At 43.2% G+C, this 19,384-nt stretch overlaps 1 protein-coding gene across 2 annotated transcripts in view; it reads left to right on the top strand.

The window, feature by feature from the left end:
- The window catches only part of gas7b (growth arrest-specific 7b), a 49,804-nt gene that overhangs the window by 19,432 nt on the left and 10,988 nt on the right, over positions 1-19,384 (top strand). For both annotated transcript variants that reach the window (XM_029527933.1, XM_029527934.1), the window contains 6 exons: positions 5,420-5,497; positions 6,730-6,818; positions 9,272-9,325; positions 12,128-12,217; positions 14,214-14,329; positions 14,561-14,635. In XM_029527933.1, coding sequence (XP_029383793.1) covers positions 5,420-5,497; positions 6,730-6,818; positions 9,272-9,325; positions 12,128-12,217; positions 14,214-14,329; positions 14,561-14,635 — 502 coding nt within the window. The remainder of the gene's footprint in view (positions 1-5,419; positions 5,498-6,729; positions 6,819-9,271; positions 9,326-12,127; positions 12,218-14,213; positions 14,330-14,560; positions 14,636-19,384) is intronic.

The raw sequence follows: 19,384 nt of genomic DNA, 5'->3' as shown, positions 1-19,384 counted from the left end.
CACCATCTTTGGATATTTTTGGTTCAGCACTAGTGGAGCAGCTCCCTCAAACCTTCAGAAATCTGCCTGAGGGTGATGCCGCTGAAGCTCCGCCCTCTATACTGGCAATCTGTGGCTAGAACTTCACGTACTGTACATGCAGGGGGGATTACTTTTTCACATGTAACTTGTTTCGTTTGGTTGGACTGGTGTGGAAGTTGTCGACTGAAGGCAGGAAACTGATGGCAAGTCCTCCGAGAAACTTTGGTGCCGTTCATTGGTGGTTTGAAGCCAATTACATGATTTCATGATCTTGGACATGTGATCGCAGCATAAATTCAAAAGCTGAATTACCATTAAATCCAGCCTCGAGGAGAATAGATTGCCTATGTTTATGTGAGATCGCTCGGTAACCATGGTAGCACGCTGCGTTTATGTCAGCATGAGTACAGGGGTTTTCCCTAATCATTTGAAAGTGTGAAAATGTTTCTTGTTGTTCTCTGTGCGGTAAATCCAAATAGAGTGCTGCCTGTCAGAGCTGTCCACATTGTCCTGATGATACCGTCCAGTGAACATGTCGCCTGCCGCTCCACATTAGCTAAGATAGACCGCTCTTGGTTTGCTTGTGGTGTTAAAAGCGCCACTAAAGATGGGATTTTATACGATGAGTGATGTTACTGGGTGAACCTGTAACTGTGGTTCACAGTCACTTAGGAGCGTAATCCTCTCCACATTAGAGCTGCTCTAATCATGTACATCTCCGATCGTGGTCGCAGTGGTCAGGTTGTTGCTGAAAAGGGATCTAAATATATCTGAGAGCTCCACCCAACCTCAAAGACCTCCTCTCCTTCTCCATTGAGATTATTTTAAATATGCCAATGTCAAAAAAGCGGAAACAAACCAGGCTCTCTACACGTTTCTTCTGATGTTTATTAAAGTTTCCTTTAAGAGTTAAGAGAACCTGAAAACTTCCTACTCTTCTCTGTGGTCCACATTATGGACCTGTGGGGCTGTGGCAGATCTGTTAAGTCTTCATGTGACGGGGTTTGGAAGCTCATCTTTTATTTCAGTCAGAAATGACAAGAGGAACAAAACAGCCTCACAATATTTCCTAAGAGAGAAAGTTATTAATTTTTCATCATTTGTTTTCCATGTAATAAATCTGTATCTGTTTCCCAGCTCAAAATAAAAGCGCTGTTGTGAGACTCTCCTGTGGGGACACAGAATACCTCCAGGACCTATTTTCTGTGTCTTTGCTTCAGGATGAGTAAATGAAAGAGAGCGCTTAGTCCTCTCACACTGCGGGCCTGAAGCTCTCCCACATTCACCACCCCAGCAACTGTTTCCAAACAAACCCATCTGATAACATTTTTCCTCAAACAATTGGTATTTATAGCATCTCTGCTATTTTTGCCACGCCTCCCTTTCTTTACACTAAAGTTCAGCTAGATTAGATACCATCCTGTTTGTGCGTGTGTGTTGTGTGTTTCTGCATTGCCATAGTAACAGTGCAGCGTGCGTGGGTGAGGGCTGAACGTCCTTGTGTCAGAGCTGTTTTTCCTTCCTGTGTTGCTGGGTGCATGGCGCTGGGTGCTGTGGTTTGTACCAGTCGTCTCTAAAGACTCTCCACTCATCCCTGTCTGACCAGTGGGCTGATTCAGGACACACACTGCCAGTTTAATACATACAGACAGTCGCCGTTTATTTATTTTTATTTTCTTACCTAGATCCAGGTATGCCCAGGGAATTGTCTTATTGTAGCATATGCTTCACAGGTTGGTAAATGATTAAGAAAGTCACGGCTAGAAGATTCTAAGTTTCTTTAGTGAGGGGGAATGATTAAACTGATGCACAGAATTAAATGAGACTCAGGAAACGAAGGTTATGCAGAAATGGTGCCAATGTATTTAGAGAAATTGAAAATAAATAAACAAATAAATAAACAAACCAAAAAGAAAATTAGAGAATGGCCATAGACAAATTTCAAGTATGATCCAGATTGTTCTCACATTAACATTGTTACTTTGAGATCTGAAAATACCAGCAATTAGTTCAGTTCATTCACTTAGCATTAACAACTAATCAATACAACCCCAAATTAGATCTCTGTCACTCAGTTAATACCTCCGACACAGATTACAATGTTGTTCAACTCCAACCAACAAAGCAAAGCACGAAAAGAGTCCATGAATACCAAAAAAGTCTCAAAAGTCTAAAAGTCAGTCACAAGGAGATTCTCACCAAGGAACTCACCAATTTGAGAGTTCAACTGCCTTTCAGGCTTCACAGCATGGCTCAGCAAACGTGGACACGACACATCTACAATCAACATTAAAAGTGGTTGTACAGGATGTATTCAAAAGCGTTGCATTAAAAAAAGATCCAACAATCCAGTTACCAGTCCGCGGCGGCTCGGCTCGCTCTGCCCACGCCAAACAATTCACTCATCAGTTGTTTTACCGCAGCTGCTGTTACCAGTTTGTACCTTCCGCGTCTGAACTTTAGCACACTGTACATTCGTTTCAGTTATTTCCATCCAGAAAGATGTTCAGATCCGTCTGATGGTCAGCACTATGACTCCTAAGACTTCTCAATAAATCACCTGATTCACGCAGGGTAAATCCACTGCCACACCTCTGTGTAGCAGAGACATAGGCTCACCAGATCTGAAAATCAGTCCTAAAGCTCACTGTGAGCCATCTTTGTGATTAACGGTCAGAGGTCACAAGGACTATACAATGGACTGGATTTCTGAAAAACAGCGGTCCTTCCCCCTGTGTTAAGCACCATTCATAAAGAGAGCCTGTTCATGCTCAACCCCTCCTTTCCAGCTGAGTTTATCTCTGCTGTCAAGCAGTTCAATCGAACATATAAAATTTGAAAATATTTTTGCTAACTGCTGTTATTATTATTATTTCCTTGTTTGCCTTACTACAAAGAGACAATGTCTTTATAAACCACTGTCTGTCCTCAGTGGGGCACGAGAGAATGAATGAGCTGCTTTGATTGATAAAAACCAGAGACAGCTAGTTAATCATCAGGGACCAGTGACATATAGTAATGAATTAATTATTGTAGAGCTAACTAGGCCAATTCTCCTGCTCCCTGTTAAGAGCCATTGAAGTCTCTCATCACTCATGGCGAGGGTCAGTTTTGTTTTAAAATCTGCTTTTTACGGTTTTCATTGATACATCTGTTGCGGTGCAGCTTCTGTCTTCTGCTGTCAGTCTCACTCTGCTGAAAGCTACACTCTGCTGAGCCTGAAGCAGTGATGTATGCGGAACGAACATGTGGCTGCCTCAAGAGAATCCCCCCCCAAAAAAATTGATACTTTTATGTTTCATAAAAGTCCAAATCCTCTTGATGTCAGTCGTTGCCACACGCTGTTATTGGTAAAATGAATTCACATCATTAGGATCCACAAAGAGTCAGGAAGGAACGGATGCATAATTTCCCCAATATAAAAGTGAGCTGATTCAGGTTTTCAGTCTACAATCAAGTCTATCAAAGTCATTCAGGCAACACTTTAGACCTCAGCTCATCTGTGACAAGGCAGCTGATGAGCGCTACTGCTATGTCACTGAGTCTGGAGGTACGAATCTGGCAGGTGACAACACCGATCCATCATTTTTCTAAAACCCAGTATGAGAGAACTGATTTGCAATTTACATTTCAAGAGCCAGTTGCCTAGAAACTCAACCTGTTCCACTTGGTCACCAAACATCTTTGTAAACATGTAGGATTTCTCACCCACACCCACAGATGTCACACAGGTTATCATTCTTCTTTTGAAATTGGATTTTGACTTCTATTTATCCTTGAGTAATAAACTATTACCCTGGGGTAAGTAGATTAGTCTGTGTTTTCCTGCATTAGTATCCTATATTTCTTACAGTATTGATTTGTTTATGACAAGCTAACTGAGAGAAATCGAGGTATTTAGTCCCAGTGAGTGAGGGCTCTGTACTTGTGCCGTACATCAAACATGAGGGCGCAGTGTCTCTCCATGAGCCTGCTGCCACTTATCCCCTCCATGCATGTCATTTGAGCTGATGGGCTTGGCTCAGTTGTCTCCTCTGCTAAGCAGCGCCAGATAGAACAGAGCCAGCCGGAGACACTCATGTGAAATAAGAGCTCTTTACATGTCTGTGCCTTTTCACTCTGTGCTGACAGTAAAAAGCTAATTGAGCCCAGTGCTCTGGTGAGAATGGATGTGAGGGGGTCAAAATCAAAGAGGGCTCTTTTATACTTATTTTTGTCATCATTCTTTTTGTGTCCTCACTCTCTGCTTCTTTACGGGCAGAAGTGAAATGGGACGATGTGTCACTGCCTCTGTTGAGTTCAGTTAAAAAATGCTGTTGGATTAAGAAATGAACTATCTGTTATCTTTTGCAAATAACACATGGTTGATTTCATTTAGTCAGTTCAAATGACTGAGGTTAATCCTGTTGTATAAAGCATAGTTCAAACTATGAGGCTGCCTTTCCACCCACAGCCAGTATTTCAGACTTGAAATAATGATGCAATAAAAGTCTGTGCATCAGGGAAAAAAGTGGAAGGTGTTGAGGGGCCATCCTAACTAAAAATCCCTGAACTGGTTCCTTTTGAATCAAAGGAGCAGCAACTCATTTCTGAGCTTTCTTTGATGTCAACGCTCCTCAATCTATCTCTGAAGTTGAGCCCAGACACATAGAAAACTCATTCAAACCATTGGTATCCTTGATCTTATTTTTTTCAGTCATGGTGAGGGTCAGAACGATTAATTGAATGGCAAATTGAGAGGTTCTTATTGTAGCCTGTCCTCCCTTACATTAAAGTCCAGTACAACACCTACTTTAGTGCTGATGCTGGACCAATGCAGCAGGAGATTGACATGTGCAAGGTTACACTCCTGCAAAACGAACTACTTATCTCAGAGCATAGGTAAAGATAAAAGGTGGGGAGGTGCAAAAAAAGCTTTAAAGGATGGGTCTGCACCATCCACGAGAACTCAATCATTTAGCCTCCTGCTCTTTCTCAGATGCTGTTTTCCTCTAATGAATGTAGTCTGTCACCATCCCTGTAGAGACACATGTTCACTCAGCATGCACCAGGGCTCTTCTAGCACCTCCAACACCTTCACATGTCTAATCAGTTCTGATTTTAATATACAGTTCACTCCCTTACCCAGTCTTCTGTGTGTGGGATGTGGGAATTAGTCCTCACACAAAGGTCTCACACTGCTCTGAAGCTGCACTGATGTCCCTCACTGGATTAAGTTGATTGATGGATGAGTAAATGTAAATGAAATCTGACAACAAATGACTTGGTGGGTTAGTAAGAAAGGCAAAGACCTCACTGCCGAACATGAAAACTGAGAGAAAATACCACTTCAATTTGGTTGTGAGTGTCGTTTCACTGTACTCTGCTGATGATTCCTCTTCTCCCGAATGTCCATCAGAGACGACATGGGAGAGACCGTCCAGCGTACCTGGGACCCCCAAAGCCTCAATCCGACACAAGAACTCTCTGCCGGCAGGTAATAAAAATGTGTCTTTGCCCATCTGAATACTGTCACTTCAACTTCCTCTTGTTTTAGTGCCCCAGGGCTGTGAATTCTCAACTTTCACAGCGGGACAAAGCACCCTCTCATGCACACCACACACACACACACAGACACTTCCTGTGACTAATTTTATCTGTAGCCTCCACCGCAGAACTGAGGCCCTCTCTGTCTTTTTTCTGGCCCTGCTCGCACAGGCAGACAAACAGAAGGGACAGTCAGGTTTGTGGGACATTTCCTGCACTTAAGTGTTCAAATGTTGGGAGCAGCCCTCAGTCAGCCGCATCTAGTTCACCTCGAATCCAAACACAAAGTGTTACAAGTGTTCCTTCGCTTAGCTTGCTCGTGCATGGCACTGTAAAGGCAGGAGGTAGTTATGGAGTATGGACCGTCTGAATTAGAAAATCTTCTTTAATATTACTGTGAATTACACTAACTAACATTTTTCAATGATCCTCAAATTACAAATCAAACACAGTATTTAGCATTTCATTCCTCCCTTTTCCCTAATTTATTCAATTCTGCAATACTTGAAGCGGGCGACATTGAACATGAAAGCTGATCTACTCTCCAGTCCACCTCGACCGCTTCAGTTTGTTTGTAGACTCTGTTACTAACTTTGTCAGAGGGAAGACCTTTGGAGAAGAGATCAGACCTGAATGTAACTGCAAGGTGAAGTTTAATGGTGGCGCCGTAATCGTGTGACCATGGCATCTTTGGTCTATGGCCAAAGATTAGTCTTTCTTTCCTGCAAATTATATTTAATTATGAGTCAAGATGATCCTGCTGATGTAAATCTTTCGGGAACCCATCAACTCTTTCCGGAGGGAACCCGGTGAGGAAGACTTCAGGGTTAGAGTCCAAAAATCCACCATCCCAGCAGTCTGTCATTCTACTAATAGACATTAAACCAAATGGCCAATTACAGGTTAGTTTAATTGGGCTAGCCTGCCCAGCGTGTGCCAAACCAAAGGCAGGGTAGAATGATCACGGGAAATGTCACAACAGGCTTTGAACCAGAGATACCTGCTGAGGACTTATGCCCACATATTCAGGTCACCCCAAACCTGTATTCTTTTAGAAACAGTTGGCCAGAAGATGAAGAATAAGAAAGTCAACTAAATTACTCCTGGATCAGCACAGGAACTGATGAAGTCTCTCTCTCTCTCTCTCTCTCTCTCTCTCTCTCTCTCTCTCTCTCTCTCTAGTCAATGGATTTCACTCAGGTGGGAGTCCTTTGCATCAAGCTGAGCATTCGCACAACAGTCTGGTGAGGAAGAGCAGTACAGAGCCACAGGTAAAACTGCTGCTCACTGTTGTTTCAACAGCATGACACACATCTCATCTCTGAGCATAAACTGCTTTCAGTCATTTAATCAGACAAAACATTAACTTTATTAAAGAACCAAACCTGCATTAGATTTTGACTCTGAAATGATAAAGATGTAAACAGCTACACAGATTTTTGTGGTGTTTTATTTGTATAACTCGTGTATAATTTGGAAATACACAGTCAGACAAAGCCTTAAAACCAGTGACCAAGTCTTGGTTTCATTTTCTTACAACCTGTGGAACCTCCTCCCTTAAATCCACGCCATCTTCCTCTGCTTATCAGGACCGTCAGCTTCAGTCAGTCTGAAAACACACAGGATAATATGATTCACTTCTATCACGTGCTGTCATGTGTCTCATGAGTCACAGATGTTGCTAGCCATTGTTGTGCGTGTGCAGGCTCTTTCAGGCCCAAAAAACACCAGAAGAAGTACAAGCGAAATATCGCATCTTTCAGGGACCAGTGGAGCAGTACTGGCCTGTGATCTGCTGAACTGCTGCATCATTTGTTTTTGTTTTTGTTGTTTGCAGGCTAAACAGCATCTATGGTCACCGCTTCACCGCTCTTCATTTTCTCCAAAAATTGTAAAGGGCTGAATTAGATTTATAAACTGATCTTTCTTGAGCCGTTCAGCTCTATGACACATTGTTCATGTGGTGAAATGGAAAGCTGCATTTGTGCGTCTTGGATTTAAAAGTGTAGCGATGATGGGAAGAGGGTCTACTGAAGAGGAAAAGATCAGAGCAGCTCATTAAAAGAACAGGAAATGAACATGAAATAATTCATTTCTTTAGCTTCAAAGTTCAGAGCTGTGAACTTTGTATGTGTGAATTCAACTTTGAAATAGATGTGATGTCTCGAGTTTAACAGAACAGAATTACAGGAAGGAAGGAGAGGTGAGGAGGCATAATCAGGTGAATTAACACCTGAGGCTGGAGCATGGTTGGAGAGAGGCTTTAGGTCATTTGTTAAAGGTCCATCTACGCTAATGGTAGATGTCTATGTGGTTCTTCCTGAAAAATCTGGTCTAGGTTTATGTTAATACTATGAAAGGATCAAAGTGCTCAGTCCACAGAGAAATGCTCACAGCCTGTGTTCAAAAGTTAAGTCTCGAAACCAGACCTCTGTCACAACAAAGCAGTCTCCCCCCTCAGTCCCACCCAAAGAGCAGACCACCTGAAATCTGCGATATTTTGATTTGTTCATGGAGAAAATGTCCAACTCACTGACAATAATGTCACTAGAGCTCCAGAGAGAAGCTAGAGAGAGGAGATTCAAAATTATACTGAGATGGCTTTTTGCTTCTGAAAACCAAAAATATGTCTTCTAATGGATACCAACTCGGGAGAAGTGTAAAATATCGGCCTTTAATTGATAGACTAAAAATCCAAACCAAAGCACGACTTTACCTCACTTTAGTTTACATCATCATCATCGCTACATCATGATCAGAAAATGTATTCAATTATCAATCAAGTAATCAGCAGTGGTAGCAGCTGCTGTTCTTTTCATGCAGTTTGGTCAAATACAGCGCTGACAGGGAAACTCCAAACAGTCTGATATCTGCATGGATCAGTTTAATACAGCCTGGCTCTGAACTAATCAGCATGCAGCAAATGAAACTGCAGAGTATCAGTCCACCTCTCATGGCATCATTAAACAGATGCAGATAATAACCCAGTTATTATCATGATATATGCTGTCGTATGTCAACATCTTGCATGAGCACCAACCCCTCATCATTAGTGGAGAGGCTGGTGGCAGTTAGCGCAGATTAATCCCTCCTACTGTATCGACTCTGTTGATCATAATTAAGCAGGCAGCTAATTTACACAGGATACACCCACCACTTCTTCCCTCTGTCTCCTCATCGCTCTACTTCCCTTCATGTGGCACACACACAAACACAAACACGTAAACAGCTGTTCAAAAAATAACAATAAGAAAAAAAAAAGACGTTTAGATTTACCTGTGCATATTTATTTCTGTCCTCTACAAACACACACACAAACATACACTCACACACTTACAGACTCTCTCTTAGTCACAGGGACACTATTGGCTCATCCAAGAGACTGCAAATTACTCTAGTCTAAGTGTTAGAAATCACATACACAATACATCCACACTCAAACAAAGAGAAAGTGCTAACCTTGCTTTGCTTTGCTCTGCAGAACTGTCATCCCTACTCTGCACAGCAACACACACACACACACACACACACACACACACACACATACACACACACCTACCAACAACAACAGCAGCAGCAGAGCGAGCACCAGGCAGACGCTAACAGCGCTCGCCAGGAAAACAGCTGTGTTTGTATGCGTGTGCGAGTGACATAGTGTGTGTGTTGAGCGGTCATGTCTGACACAGAGGATGCAGGTTTTGATGGAGCGCCCTTCTCTCTGCAGAGCCCGGGATCAACATCGCCCACCAGGAAGCAGAACAAGGAGACCACGGTCACGGTGAGTGGGTGAACTCGGGGGAAGTCTTAATGTAACCGTGAACTCACCTCAGGTCTCTACAGGAGCCCTGCAGGACTGGGTCTGATACCAGTGGGGGGCTCAGGGGATAGATTTCACTGCTGGAACAGGGGTTGCATCCACACTTGAGACCAAATTAGGTCAAGACCGAAATTACCCTTTGCTTACTCCCGTTTCCTTCAACATGCAGAAAGGGTGGATTTCTTCTTCTTAGTTATTGTAATTATTGAAACATCAGCTCCTTGACTTCAGATAAAAGCAGCTTCTCATGTTTAGACAACAACTGTTGATGCTTCTTTGTGTTTGCATTAATGCTCGATTTGAATTCCACTCGTTTGTAAAAATAAAGAGACTTGAGGGGCCTTGAGAATAATCTTTAATAACCCCATGGTCCTTTGTTGCATGTTATCTTCTCTCTGACCTACCTGTCTCTCTCACTCTGGCTGTCAGAAAAAAGGCAAAAATGCTCCCAAACAAATGTAAATGTAAAAAAATCTATCTTGAATGAACCCACTATAACATCACAAACTGCTTTGTGAGCTGCCATTTTGAAGCATCCCATTTGAGGAGGATCTGGACTGCTATGTACACTATCCTAATGGTCAGTAGGGTTGCAGTCTATATAATAAATCAAGCATGAAGTAGGATCTTTTTCCCTTAGACTTCAATACAATCTGACTTCTTTTTCCAGCCAGTAGAGTGCCCCCCTGATGGTCATTAGATAGAATGCAGGTTTAAGACTCTTCAGCACATGCTTTTTTTTTTTCCAGACTCAGAATCTATGAATCAGAATATGATGCTAATGCCAAAAGTACATGAGAGTACTTGAACATGTGTCATTTCTAACTAGCAACAATAGATTCATCAAGCTGTTGTGACTTAGTTTACTGGCTGTATTCCGTTGATAATATCACATATAATGTACATATACAGTTTTTTGCATTTTTTAAAGTTTTTCTCAATCGATGCTTTTCTCATTTGTGTAATGTAGACTGATCAATATGAAAAGTTACTAAGGTGTGAAAGGGTTAGTCTGATAGGACCAGCTCCCAGACAGTGGAGATTTTTAAGTGTACAGAATAAAGATGTTAGGTTATGATGTCCCCACCTCAGGAAGTAGCGCTGATTTAGCCCTTTGATATATTCCAATCCCTGCAACATTAGAATGTTTTCTACTGTTTATTTTTCATTGGTTTCTATTGGAAAAGCTGTCAAACTGCATGATATGACACCCAAGTTAATTTTGGAAGACTCCAAACTTTCAATGACCAGCTTAGCTACAGCTGTGAAGCTGAGAGTGGACAGTAACATTTAGGGTGAGGGGTTTAATTAAAAGTGTGTTTGTTGAGTTCACTTAAGGTCGTGGATGCAAACAAACTGGAGGTGGCCCGACCAAAAGAAGCGGGGTTCAGTTTAAATCCCTTCTGACTGTTAACCTCTGGATCTCATAACTTATTAAATAAGAAACTGTTCCCTCAAGCAAATTATAAGCTTCATAAGCCAAGATAAGGTTGAATTACAGGCCTTTTCCCTTCTCTCCAGTTCAATCTGGAGTATTGGCTCTGGAAAAGTCATCAGTGAAACTGTGTTTGTCGATTTGCTTTGGGAGGCGATGCTGTGGCTTCAGACATGGGTGCTCTCTGGTGCCGCCTAAGTTTAGTCATATTGAAACAGTGTGTCGCTCTGCAGGGTGTTTACCTCCTGAGGTTAATTAGAATGAATGTGAGAGGAGATAAAACTCACATCGGTGCTTCCTGGAGTCTTTGCTACACCTGGTGTCTGTTTGTCGCTCTATTTTCTTTTCAAAACACGTTGTTTCTTTACTTTGACTTAAATTGAAGTAAGGAAGCTGCAGAGCTAGTCCTACATTTCTGGTGGTAACCAGATCTTTTGTGCCTGTGATGTCCTGACCCTGCAGTTGAACAGAAAGCAGCATGATTCCACACAGCTTTATTACCGTGTGTTTGACAAACTGAAAAGGTTAGAGGGGAGATGGGTCTTCTACCCCTCCTGCCACCCTGGAGCCTTAAAGAGAAAATGTAACAGCATTAGGCCCCTGAGCACAGAGATAACCAGGGTGTTGTGGGCTGAATCCTCACCTTGGAGCAAAACAAAGCAGCTCACACCGGGGAGTTCTAAAGCCGCGGGGTGCAACATCTCTGCTGCTGGGACAACATGGAGACAGATTACTCAACTTTTACTTGAAGCACAGCACCAGCTCCCAGACAGCCAGGGGCTGGTGCTGAGCAGGCTACTCAGAAAACCTGCTACAGTCTGTGTGAAGAGCCAGAACCAGTGTTCACTCATGTGAAACTCCTGCATCGTCTCACTTTCACCTGTCCAGCAAGGTGCACTTAAATCAGACACAGCTGCTGCACCTTCCTCTGATGTCTAAAAAGACAGGCAATCACTGAAGTGTCTCACACATGGATCCAAATTACCAGACTGAGGACGTGCTGTATACAGTCTAACTGTGAGTCAGCCCAAATCATTTTTCTGAGCTAAAGGACAAGTTCAGGAGTGTGGAAGATGAGGTTGTGTGTGGACATTTGCGCTCTGTGGACAATCAGATATGTCTTCTGTCCTTTGCATCTGCCAGTATTACCACAGCAACAGAGCGTAAACTACCTGTAATACCAGAGGAGTGTGTGTGTGTGTGTGTGTGTTGCTGCTGTACAATTCTGTGCTATCAAAGTGAAGTTGCCTGCTGTGATACAGTAAACTGCCCCAGTTTTCACCCCCTCTCTCTGCCCCCCCCCCCCCCCCCCCCCCCCCCCCACCCAGATTAACTGCGTGACGTTCCCATCCCCTGCCTGCATGTCGGAGCAGCAGCTGCTGAAACCCAGCGAATGGAGTTACTGTGACTACTTCTGGGTAAATATATTTCAACATTTAAGATGCTGTAAAATTTTCTACACAAACCGGTTGTAAAATGTCGGAGAAGGGTCAATGGAGACCAGTAAGTTTTAACCCTCAGCACCCAAAGACTCTTTTCTCCCCTGCTGCTCCAGATAGTACGACTCATCTCTGCACTGTGTTGAACCGGCTCCTTGGATTTTAATATTTACATTCATTCCACCTGGTTGTTGGCTGAATGGCAAAAATTTCCAATGATCCCTATTCCCCAAAGTGGAATTGTTAGCAAGTTCAGACAGAGCCAGTGATACACACACACACACACACACACACACCCAAGTCCTTTTTAAAAGACTTGATAAATATTTTGTCATTATCTTTATCATCTTGTCATGTTAAAATAAATTGTAAACGTGTTCAAAAGCTTTCCTGTCACAAAGTCCAGGCCCTGATCTGTGCTTCACAGTTGGTTAATCAGTTTTACTCTTACTCCTATCTGAATGGATGGTTTATTTCATATGATATTTTGAAGCGTAATCTGTGCTGGCAACATCAAATCAAATCAGATTTATTTGTATAGTGCCAAATCATAACAAAGTTACATCAAGGCACTTTACATATAGAGCAGGTCTAGACCAAACCATTTATATAATTATTTAAAGAGACCCAACAGAGGCAAAACAGTTTTTTTAGATTGATGAGACTTGTAGTGAAGGATTTGGCTTTGCAAACTTTTTTTCAGTCTGTGTTTACTTCTGGATCAGGAGCTCTCCACATTGATCCAACAGCCGGTGTCAGAGAGTTTTTATGTCAGTGCTTTACATGGTGACTGATGATGTTGAAGAGAGATTTGCTGATTGGATGGTTCAGACCAGGAGGGAGGTGACCAAACAGAGGAGAGTAGAAGATGACCCAACAGTCCTGCCTTTCCTGACGCTGCTGCTCCTCACAGCGAATCATTACATGAAAATCCCCAAAGTCCATGTGGACAAGAACAACAGTGAACTCTTTTCATCTCTGAACGTGACTCCATATTTGTCTCAGACAAGCTGTGCCGCCTGCTGAGAACCTGTATCACCTTTAGTCAGATCCAACTGACAGCGCAGTAGGATGGTTCGTCTGCTTGCATCTTATGCTCTGTTTGGACACCATCCCTCACCCCCTGCAGGGTAATCTCTACCAGGTGTAGGGCCAACACAATGTAGAGGTGACAACACAGTGGAAAGAGAGGAAGTTGAAGCCAGAGTGATGGAGGAGAAAAGTTCAGTTTATGAACCAGGCCTGCAGTTTGGCCTTCGTTCTCTGTATGTTGCGTTTACAACATTTAAATCCAGTGTGTTTTACTGCAGTGGTCTGTTTTCTGAAATATCTCATAAACTGAATAATAAACAGTGGATCCAGTATCAGGACTTCACTGAGTCAATGAACTGACTTTTACTACAACGAGCAAAACAAGGGAATAAAATAAGAGATATGATCAGACCCCATTATGATCTCATCGTCTTTACAGCAGAGTAAGGATCAGGGTCAGCACTGGTCATGGTGTGCCACTGCTCTAACATATAGAGAGAAACAACATTCACATCTGTAGGCGACTTAGAGACACCTATTTCCCTGCATTGTTTTAAACTGTGGGAGAAAGCTGGAGAACCTGGAACCTTCTCAGGGAGAACACCACACAAAAAGACCCCAGGCCCCTCCCTTCCACTTTGTAACCCAGTTTCTGTGATAAGCTCCTGTTGCTGGTTCCTGTGGTGAGCATCCTGGAATGCGGCAACAGCAATAACTGATTCTGGCAGCGTATGTAAATATTCAGTATTAAATTCATAGATAGTTATTATCACAGTCATGCTCTGAGAGGGGACCGAGTGTCTGATAAAGACCCGGCGGCTGCAGACCTGTTGCCTGTTTGTATCTGAAGCAGGTGATTATTTCTCCCAGCTGGTCAGTCAGGGTTTGATATTCTCAGTTTTGATTGAGCGTTTCTCGTGTGCTCTGTGTGTTTATCTCACAGGCTGATAAGAAGGATCCCCAAGGCAACGGCTGCATCACAGGATTTGAGATCTTGCTGCAGAAACAGCTGAAGGGGAAACAGATGCAGAAAGAGATGGCCGAGTTCATCCGAGAGAGGTATCTGTATCTTCATCAGCTCTCTCTCTTCATCCTCCTCCTCTCCTCAGTTTTTCTGTCTTCACCTTCAGGTTGCCATGAAAACCACACTGTTTCAATAACAAAACTAGTTCCCTTTTTTAATGCTCATTCATGTACATCACTGAGTTGCACAAGACAGAAAACATGCATGGAAACAGTCAAAGTTGCATAAAAGCTGTGTGGTATTGAAACTTTCTACTTCCTCCTCAGGATAAAGATAGAAGAGGATTACGCCAAGAACCTCTCCAAGCTCTCCCAGATCTCTCTTGCAGGCCAGGAGGAGGGGTGAGTTAGACAGACCGACCCCCTCTTCATCACAGTAGTGAAGCTGGACACGCACACGCACACACACACACACACACACACACACACACACAACACACATGCAGCTGCAAGAATCAATATTTAAGTCAGTGGTTGTAAAGCAGAGCGGCAGGGGCTGTAAATGATATGTTCCTTCCACTTCCACTTCTATATTTTTTTACTTTCATAATGATATGCTACTTACTGTGACTGTGAAGGCATGTTTCATCCAAGGTCAAAGGGCATGGTCCAATTGCATGATTAACATCCTCCTTTTGGGAAAAATGAGTTGTTGGGCCCCTCCTGACAGAGAGAATGGGTCGAGTTCTGCGCTAGATACTTGTCAAAAGTTGATAAATTACAACTTAGTTCAGTAGAAATTAGAACAACTCAACATAAAATGGCCCCTGGAGGTCTGAGCCCTCCGGCTGGTTCGTAAACCAGTCTTGCTTTGTCAGTTGTCCCCCTTATCTTTTATCAATGTGAGATTTGCTCGTGTGTCCACTTGTGATGTGCTATGACCAGAAAAAAATACAACCAGATAGTATGAACTAGGCTTGTTTGTGGTTGTTGGTGTGGACCAGTGTTGTTGTTCTAGATTGAGCTGCTGCTGTAGTCGTGCCAGCGTTAGCTTGGTTTAGTGCTGATGGAACAGGATTGAAATGATTGTTGTTGACTGTAATTAAGCCTTAGAAACCCTAATATCAGAACCTTTCTGAGATCAGGCTGTCTGGCTCTGGGTCTGGATCTGGATCTGGAGTGTGTCAGCGATGCTGTTAAACAGTATGGTCTTCTTGGAAATCACTGGATGCTTTGATCTCTGTCCTGCAGCTATGGGGAGAAAGGAGGAGGAGAGAAATACAGTAGTGAAGGAGGGGCAGAAAGCGTGAAGATTTGAGGAGACAGACATTTAGTTTGTGTGTATTGGGGGTTGGAAGGGAAAATGGGAGGGGGGGGGGGGGGTCCAGGGAAGTCCTGCAGGGAGAGAGAGTTTGCAGCCGCTCTTCTTTTTTCCGGCCTGACAGAGAGCAGCTCCTGCTGAGGGAACCTCTTTGTCTGATTCACCGAGGAGACACAAGAACATGAAGCTACAGCTCGCGGTCTCAGTAATTTAGTTCTCTCCTGCTGTTACATAAGGAGGGGAACATGGACCAGCTACACCAGCAGTTTATCTAAAATGACAGAGCAAATGTTTCAAAGTCAAAGTATTCAAAGTTAAAGCATTAAAGCCGGCAGTTGCTATTAATGAGCAGACCACCAGAGAGAGAAAGAGCGAGGGAGACAGATCCTTTTTTTTACAACAAATTTAACACATGAAACTGTTCTCTGTTTACTCCGACTTTCTTTTTTCATGCCCCATTGTTGGCAACTTTCCACTTTGACAGTGGGTTTGTTTGTGGCACATAGGTGTTCTGCACTACTGACTGACCAGGTATTTGGACTGCAGCGTTTTTTCCAACAAAACAACAAATGAGAAAACTGAAATGTGTTTTAACTTCGTTAAATTGCTGTAATTGTTCCCGTTTAATGGTAAACTGGTGACCTTTGAATGTTATTTAGGCTAACGTTTCTTTGGGGAATTCGGCAGCTGATGCAAAAATGAAAAGTTGAATTCATAAGGAATAAAAAATTCTCATGTTTTCGTGTCCTAATCAGCCGTGTCAAGGGTGATGCTGCTAGGCTCACATTCCCTGGCATACCCGGTGGCCTTAGCAAATGCTAGCTGATGTTAGCAGATATAGATGGATACTGCTCATTACTGAAGTTGTCTTCCTTTCCAGCTCTATCTGGTGCGTTTACTCTTTCTCTTTCGGTATGTTTCTCTCTCCCCTGCTGAAGTTACCTCATCCAAATGGACTGTGCAGTTTATTTTGTATTAAAAGTTTTTGTATCTGGACAAGAGAGAGTGGGCAAACTAATCAGAGACTGGAAGCAGGGTTTAGCCAGACTTTGCCTCCTCTGCAGTGTTTACATGTGTTTAAGATAAGCCGTCTTCATCTTAACATGGTAATGGAGGGCTGGGTGGGATGTGATTGTCCTATATAGAATCCAGATTATGCCAGGCCGCTAAGTCTGCCCACACCCAGAAAAGTGTAGCACAATACTGCCATTATTCTCTCCCTCAGGCCGCTCTGTTGTCGAGCAGGACAATCGTTGTTTTGTTGGTCAGTTCCTAGCATCCGACCGGTCGCAGCCATGAACCAGGCGACTATTTATTCCTGAATTTACCATTTGTTTGGTAGAGATGTGACTGCGGGGCATGTGACCGCTCCTCATTGCCACCCATCATCACGCTCTGTATCAGCTCTGCTGAATGGAGGGAGAACATGGCAGGAGATCCATTTTATTCCACAGATATAGCGTGTTGTTGGTGAGTGATGCAGCTTCAGGGACTTGGCAGGTGTAATTTATTGAGAATGGAGAACATTTTGGGAGGTGAAAACGTCCATGAATAAAAGGCTGTTGTTTCCTGCAGCTTCTCCTGTGTTTTTAAGGTGCAGAACAATCTGTAGCTGTGGGAGCTCTTAGTCTGTGAGTCCTGACATTTTACCCACATTAAAGGTACAAACTCCTTTTGTCCTGTTGGAAGAAAATGTTTGGGATGCACACGTCTCAGCCATGGGCAGTATTATTAATAAAAGAAGGGAAAGCTGTTTAATTACATTGGAGGTGTGAAACTTTTGCCACCTCTGTGTGGGAAACAAGTGTTTACCAGGGTGGGCTGGTACAGTGTGACATCACTGTGAGGCAGAACCTGCTCACAGTTCAGTTAAGTTCATAGACGTAGCCTCCATGACATCATCCACAGGCTTCCGAAGAGAGGTTTGAAGCTTGGAGTGCATTAGCAGCATCCCTAACCCCACTAACCCTCACAGGCTAAGACAAAGCTAAAGTAAACTGTGGTGACGTTTGCTGCTAAGCACTCTTCACATATTAATCGCTCACCTTGAAAAACAGCAGCTCAGATTTTCTAATGTTGTATCCGTTAGGTCAACATCAAGTGGTTTGAATGAAAAAAATCTATGAAAGCGGCTGCAACAAGAACCCCTGTCACTCACAGACGGCACAACCCCAGGCTGTAAACATGTATTTGTGCTGTTGGACATTTTATTACGGACTGACATACTCAGCGGTCCATTTACTATGACATAAACCAGAATGACTCAGATTAGATAATAAATGTAATCCAATTCTACTGCAGTCTCCTCTATGAGAAGCAATGGGTAAAGTGATGTTGCCTGCACAAACCAAATGATGCAGCTGTTCAAAAATTACAAGATGGATCAAGAGTTACGAAGAGTTGCTAACGGCTCTGCGCTTGCCTATTTACTTGGATGTTCTTTTCATTAAAGTTACCAAGTGGAATTTTTGTTCACTAGTAAAACTAGAGAACTTTTCTCCTCCGGAATATGCAGTGGCACAAGCATGCGAGTAATGTGGTTCATGGTTTCCCATCATTCCACTGATCTACATGTGGCAGTAACATGTGAAAAGCAACGGCTGGGAAGATTCCTATTTTATAACCATGAATGTAATAGCAGATTTCAACTAAAACAACAAAAACTTAAAACTTTATCTCCCATTCTTATTGCATCACCGTCGCACAATCAGCAGCGTAATATCAACAATGTTTACGCAGCATTTCAACTGTTTTAGTTAGCTATTTTTACGTTTTACTCTTGCTACACATCTTAGTTGGCACTGGAAGCTTTTTACATACCAGCTTAAAGAAACATTGTGCGATCAGCATCAAGTTCCATTTCTTTAGCCACCAACATCTGTCTCCAGATGTGGAAACTAACCCCTTGTCTGTATAGCATCTTCCACTGAAATAAGCATGCCAACCGGCGAGCCATGGCCCACGACTTCACTTTCGGATAGCAGCTGTCCGTCGCCTTCAGTCTGCCCTGAGGACGAAGCTTCTCAGAGGATGCCTTCCAACCTTTTGTCTTGTGACTGCAAAGATGGCTGGAGGTGACAGTCATCACCACCTGCTGCTGACAGGAAACCAGCAGCAGCAGAGAAAACTTAAGACAGCCTGGACAGAACAGATGATTTAGTCTAAATGAACCGTAAAGCTCACTGTCTGTTATTTTCACATTTTACATAATGGTCTAGTTGAGTATCGGCAGGAAACGATTTGAAAAAGGCTCAGGATGATTTAGACTCTCTTTTGTTGCTGTGGAGCTGCAGGTGCCAAACTTCACTCAGATCGTGTCTGGAATGTGTTGGACGGCAGTCTGAAGGAATTCCACACATGTCTTCGCTCAGAGCGAGGCTTTGAAGTGACCTGGTCACTCCTGGACCTGCAGCCTCTGGCTGTGACTCTGGTTGATTCAGAGTCCTCAGTCTGAAGAGGTTTTTTTTTTTTTTGTCTTCTCCCACATTCACCCTCTTTAAATCAAAACAAATGTCTGTCCTGTAGACGTCGTATAATGTGCAGCAGCTAACTTAATTTTAACGCTTCTCTTGAGAACAATAGTATCTGTCTCAGTGTGACAGGCACCAGCTGAACCCAGAACTGAGCCGTATCTCATGTCCATTACATCCTAATCATCTGCTGAACTGGCTGTGGATCTCAGCCCGGCTCTGCAGATTTACTGGTTCTTGTATATCTGTGAACTTTTGCTCTGACTGTGGAGCTGAACCCCACTCTTATGTGGGTGTGTATGCGTGTGAGCATACACTGTGCCTCCTCTCCTCTCACTCGCTCGCTCACTCCCTCTCTCC

This window comes from Echeneis naucrates, chromosome 19, assembly GCF_900963305.1.
Source record: "Echeneis naucrates chromosome 19, fEcheNa1.1, whole genome shotgun sequence".
NCBI classification, from domain to species: Eukaryota; Metazoa; Chordata; class Actinopteri; order Carangiformes; family Echeneidae; genus Echeneis; species Echeneis naucrates.
This window is presented reverse-complemented; position numbering and strand designations above follow the sequence as displayed.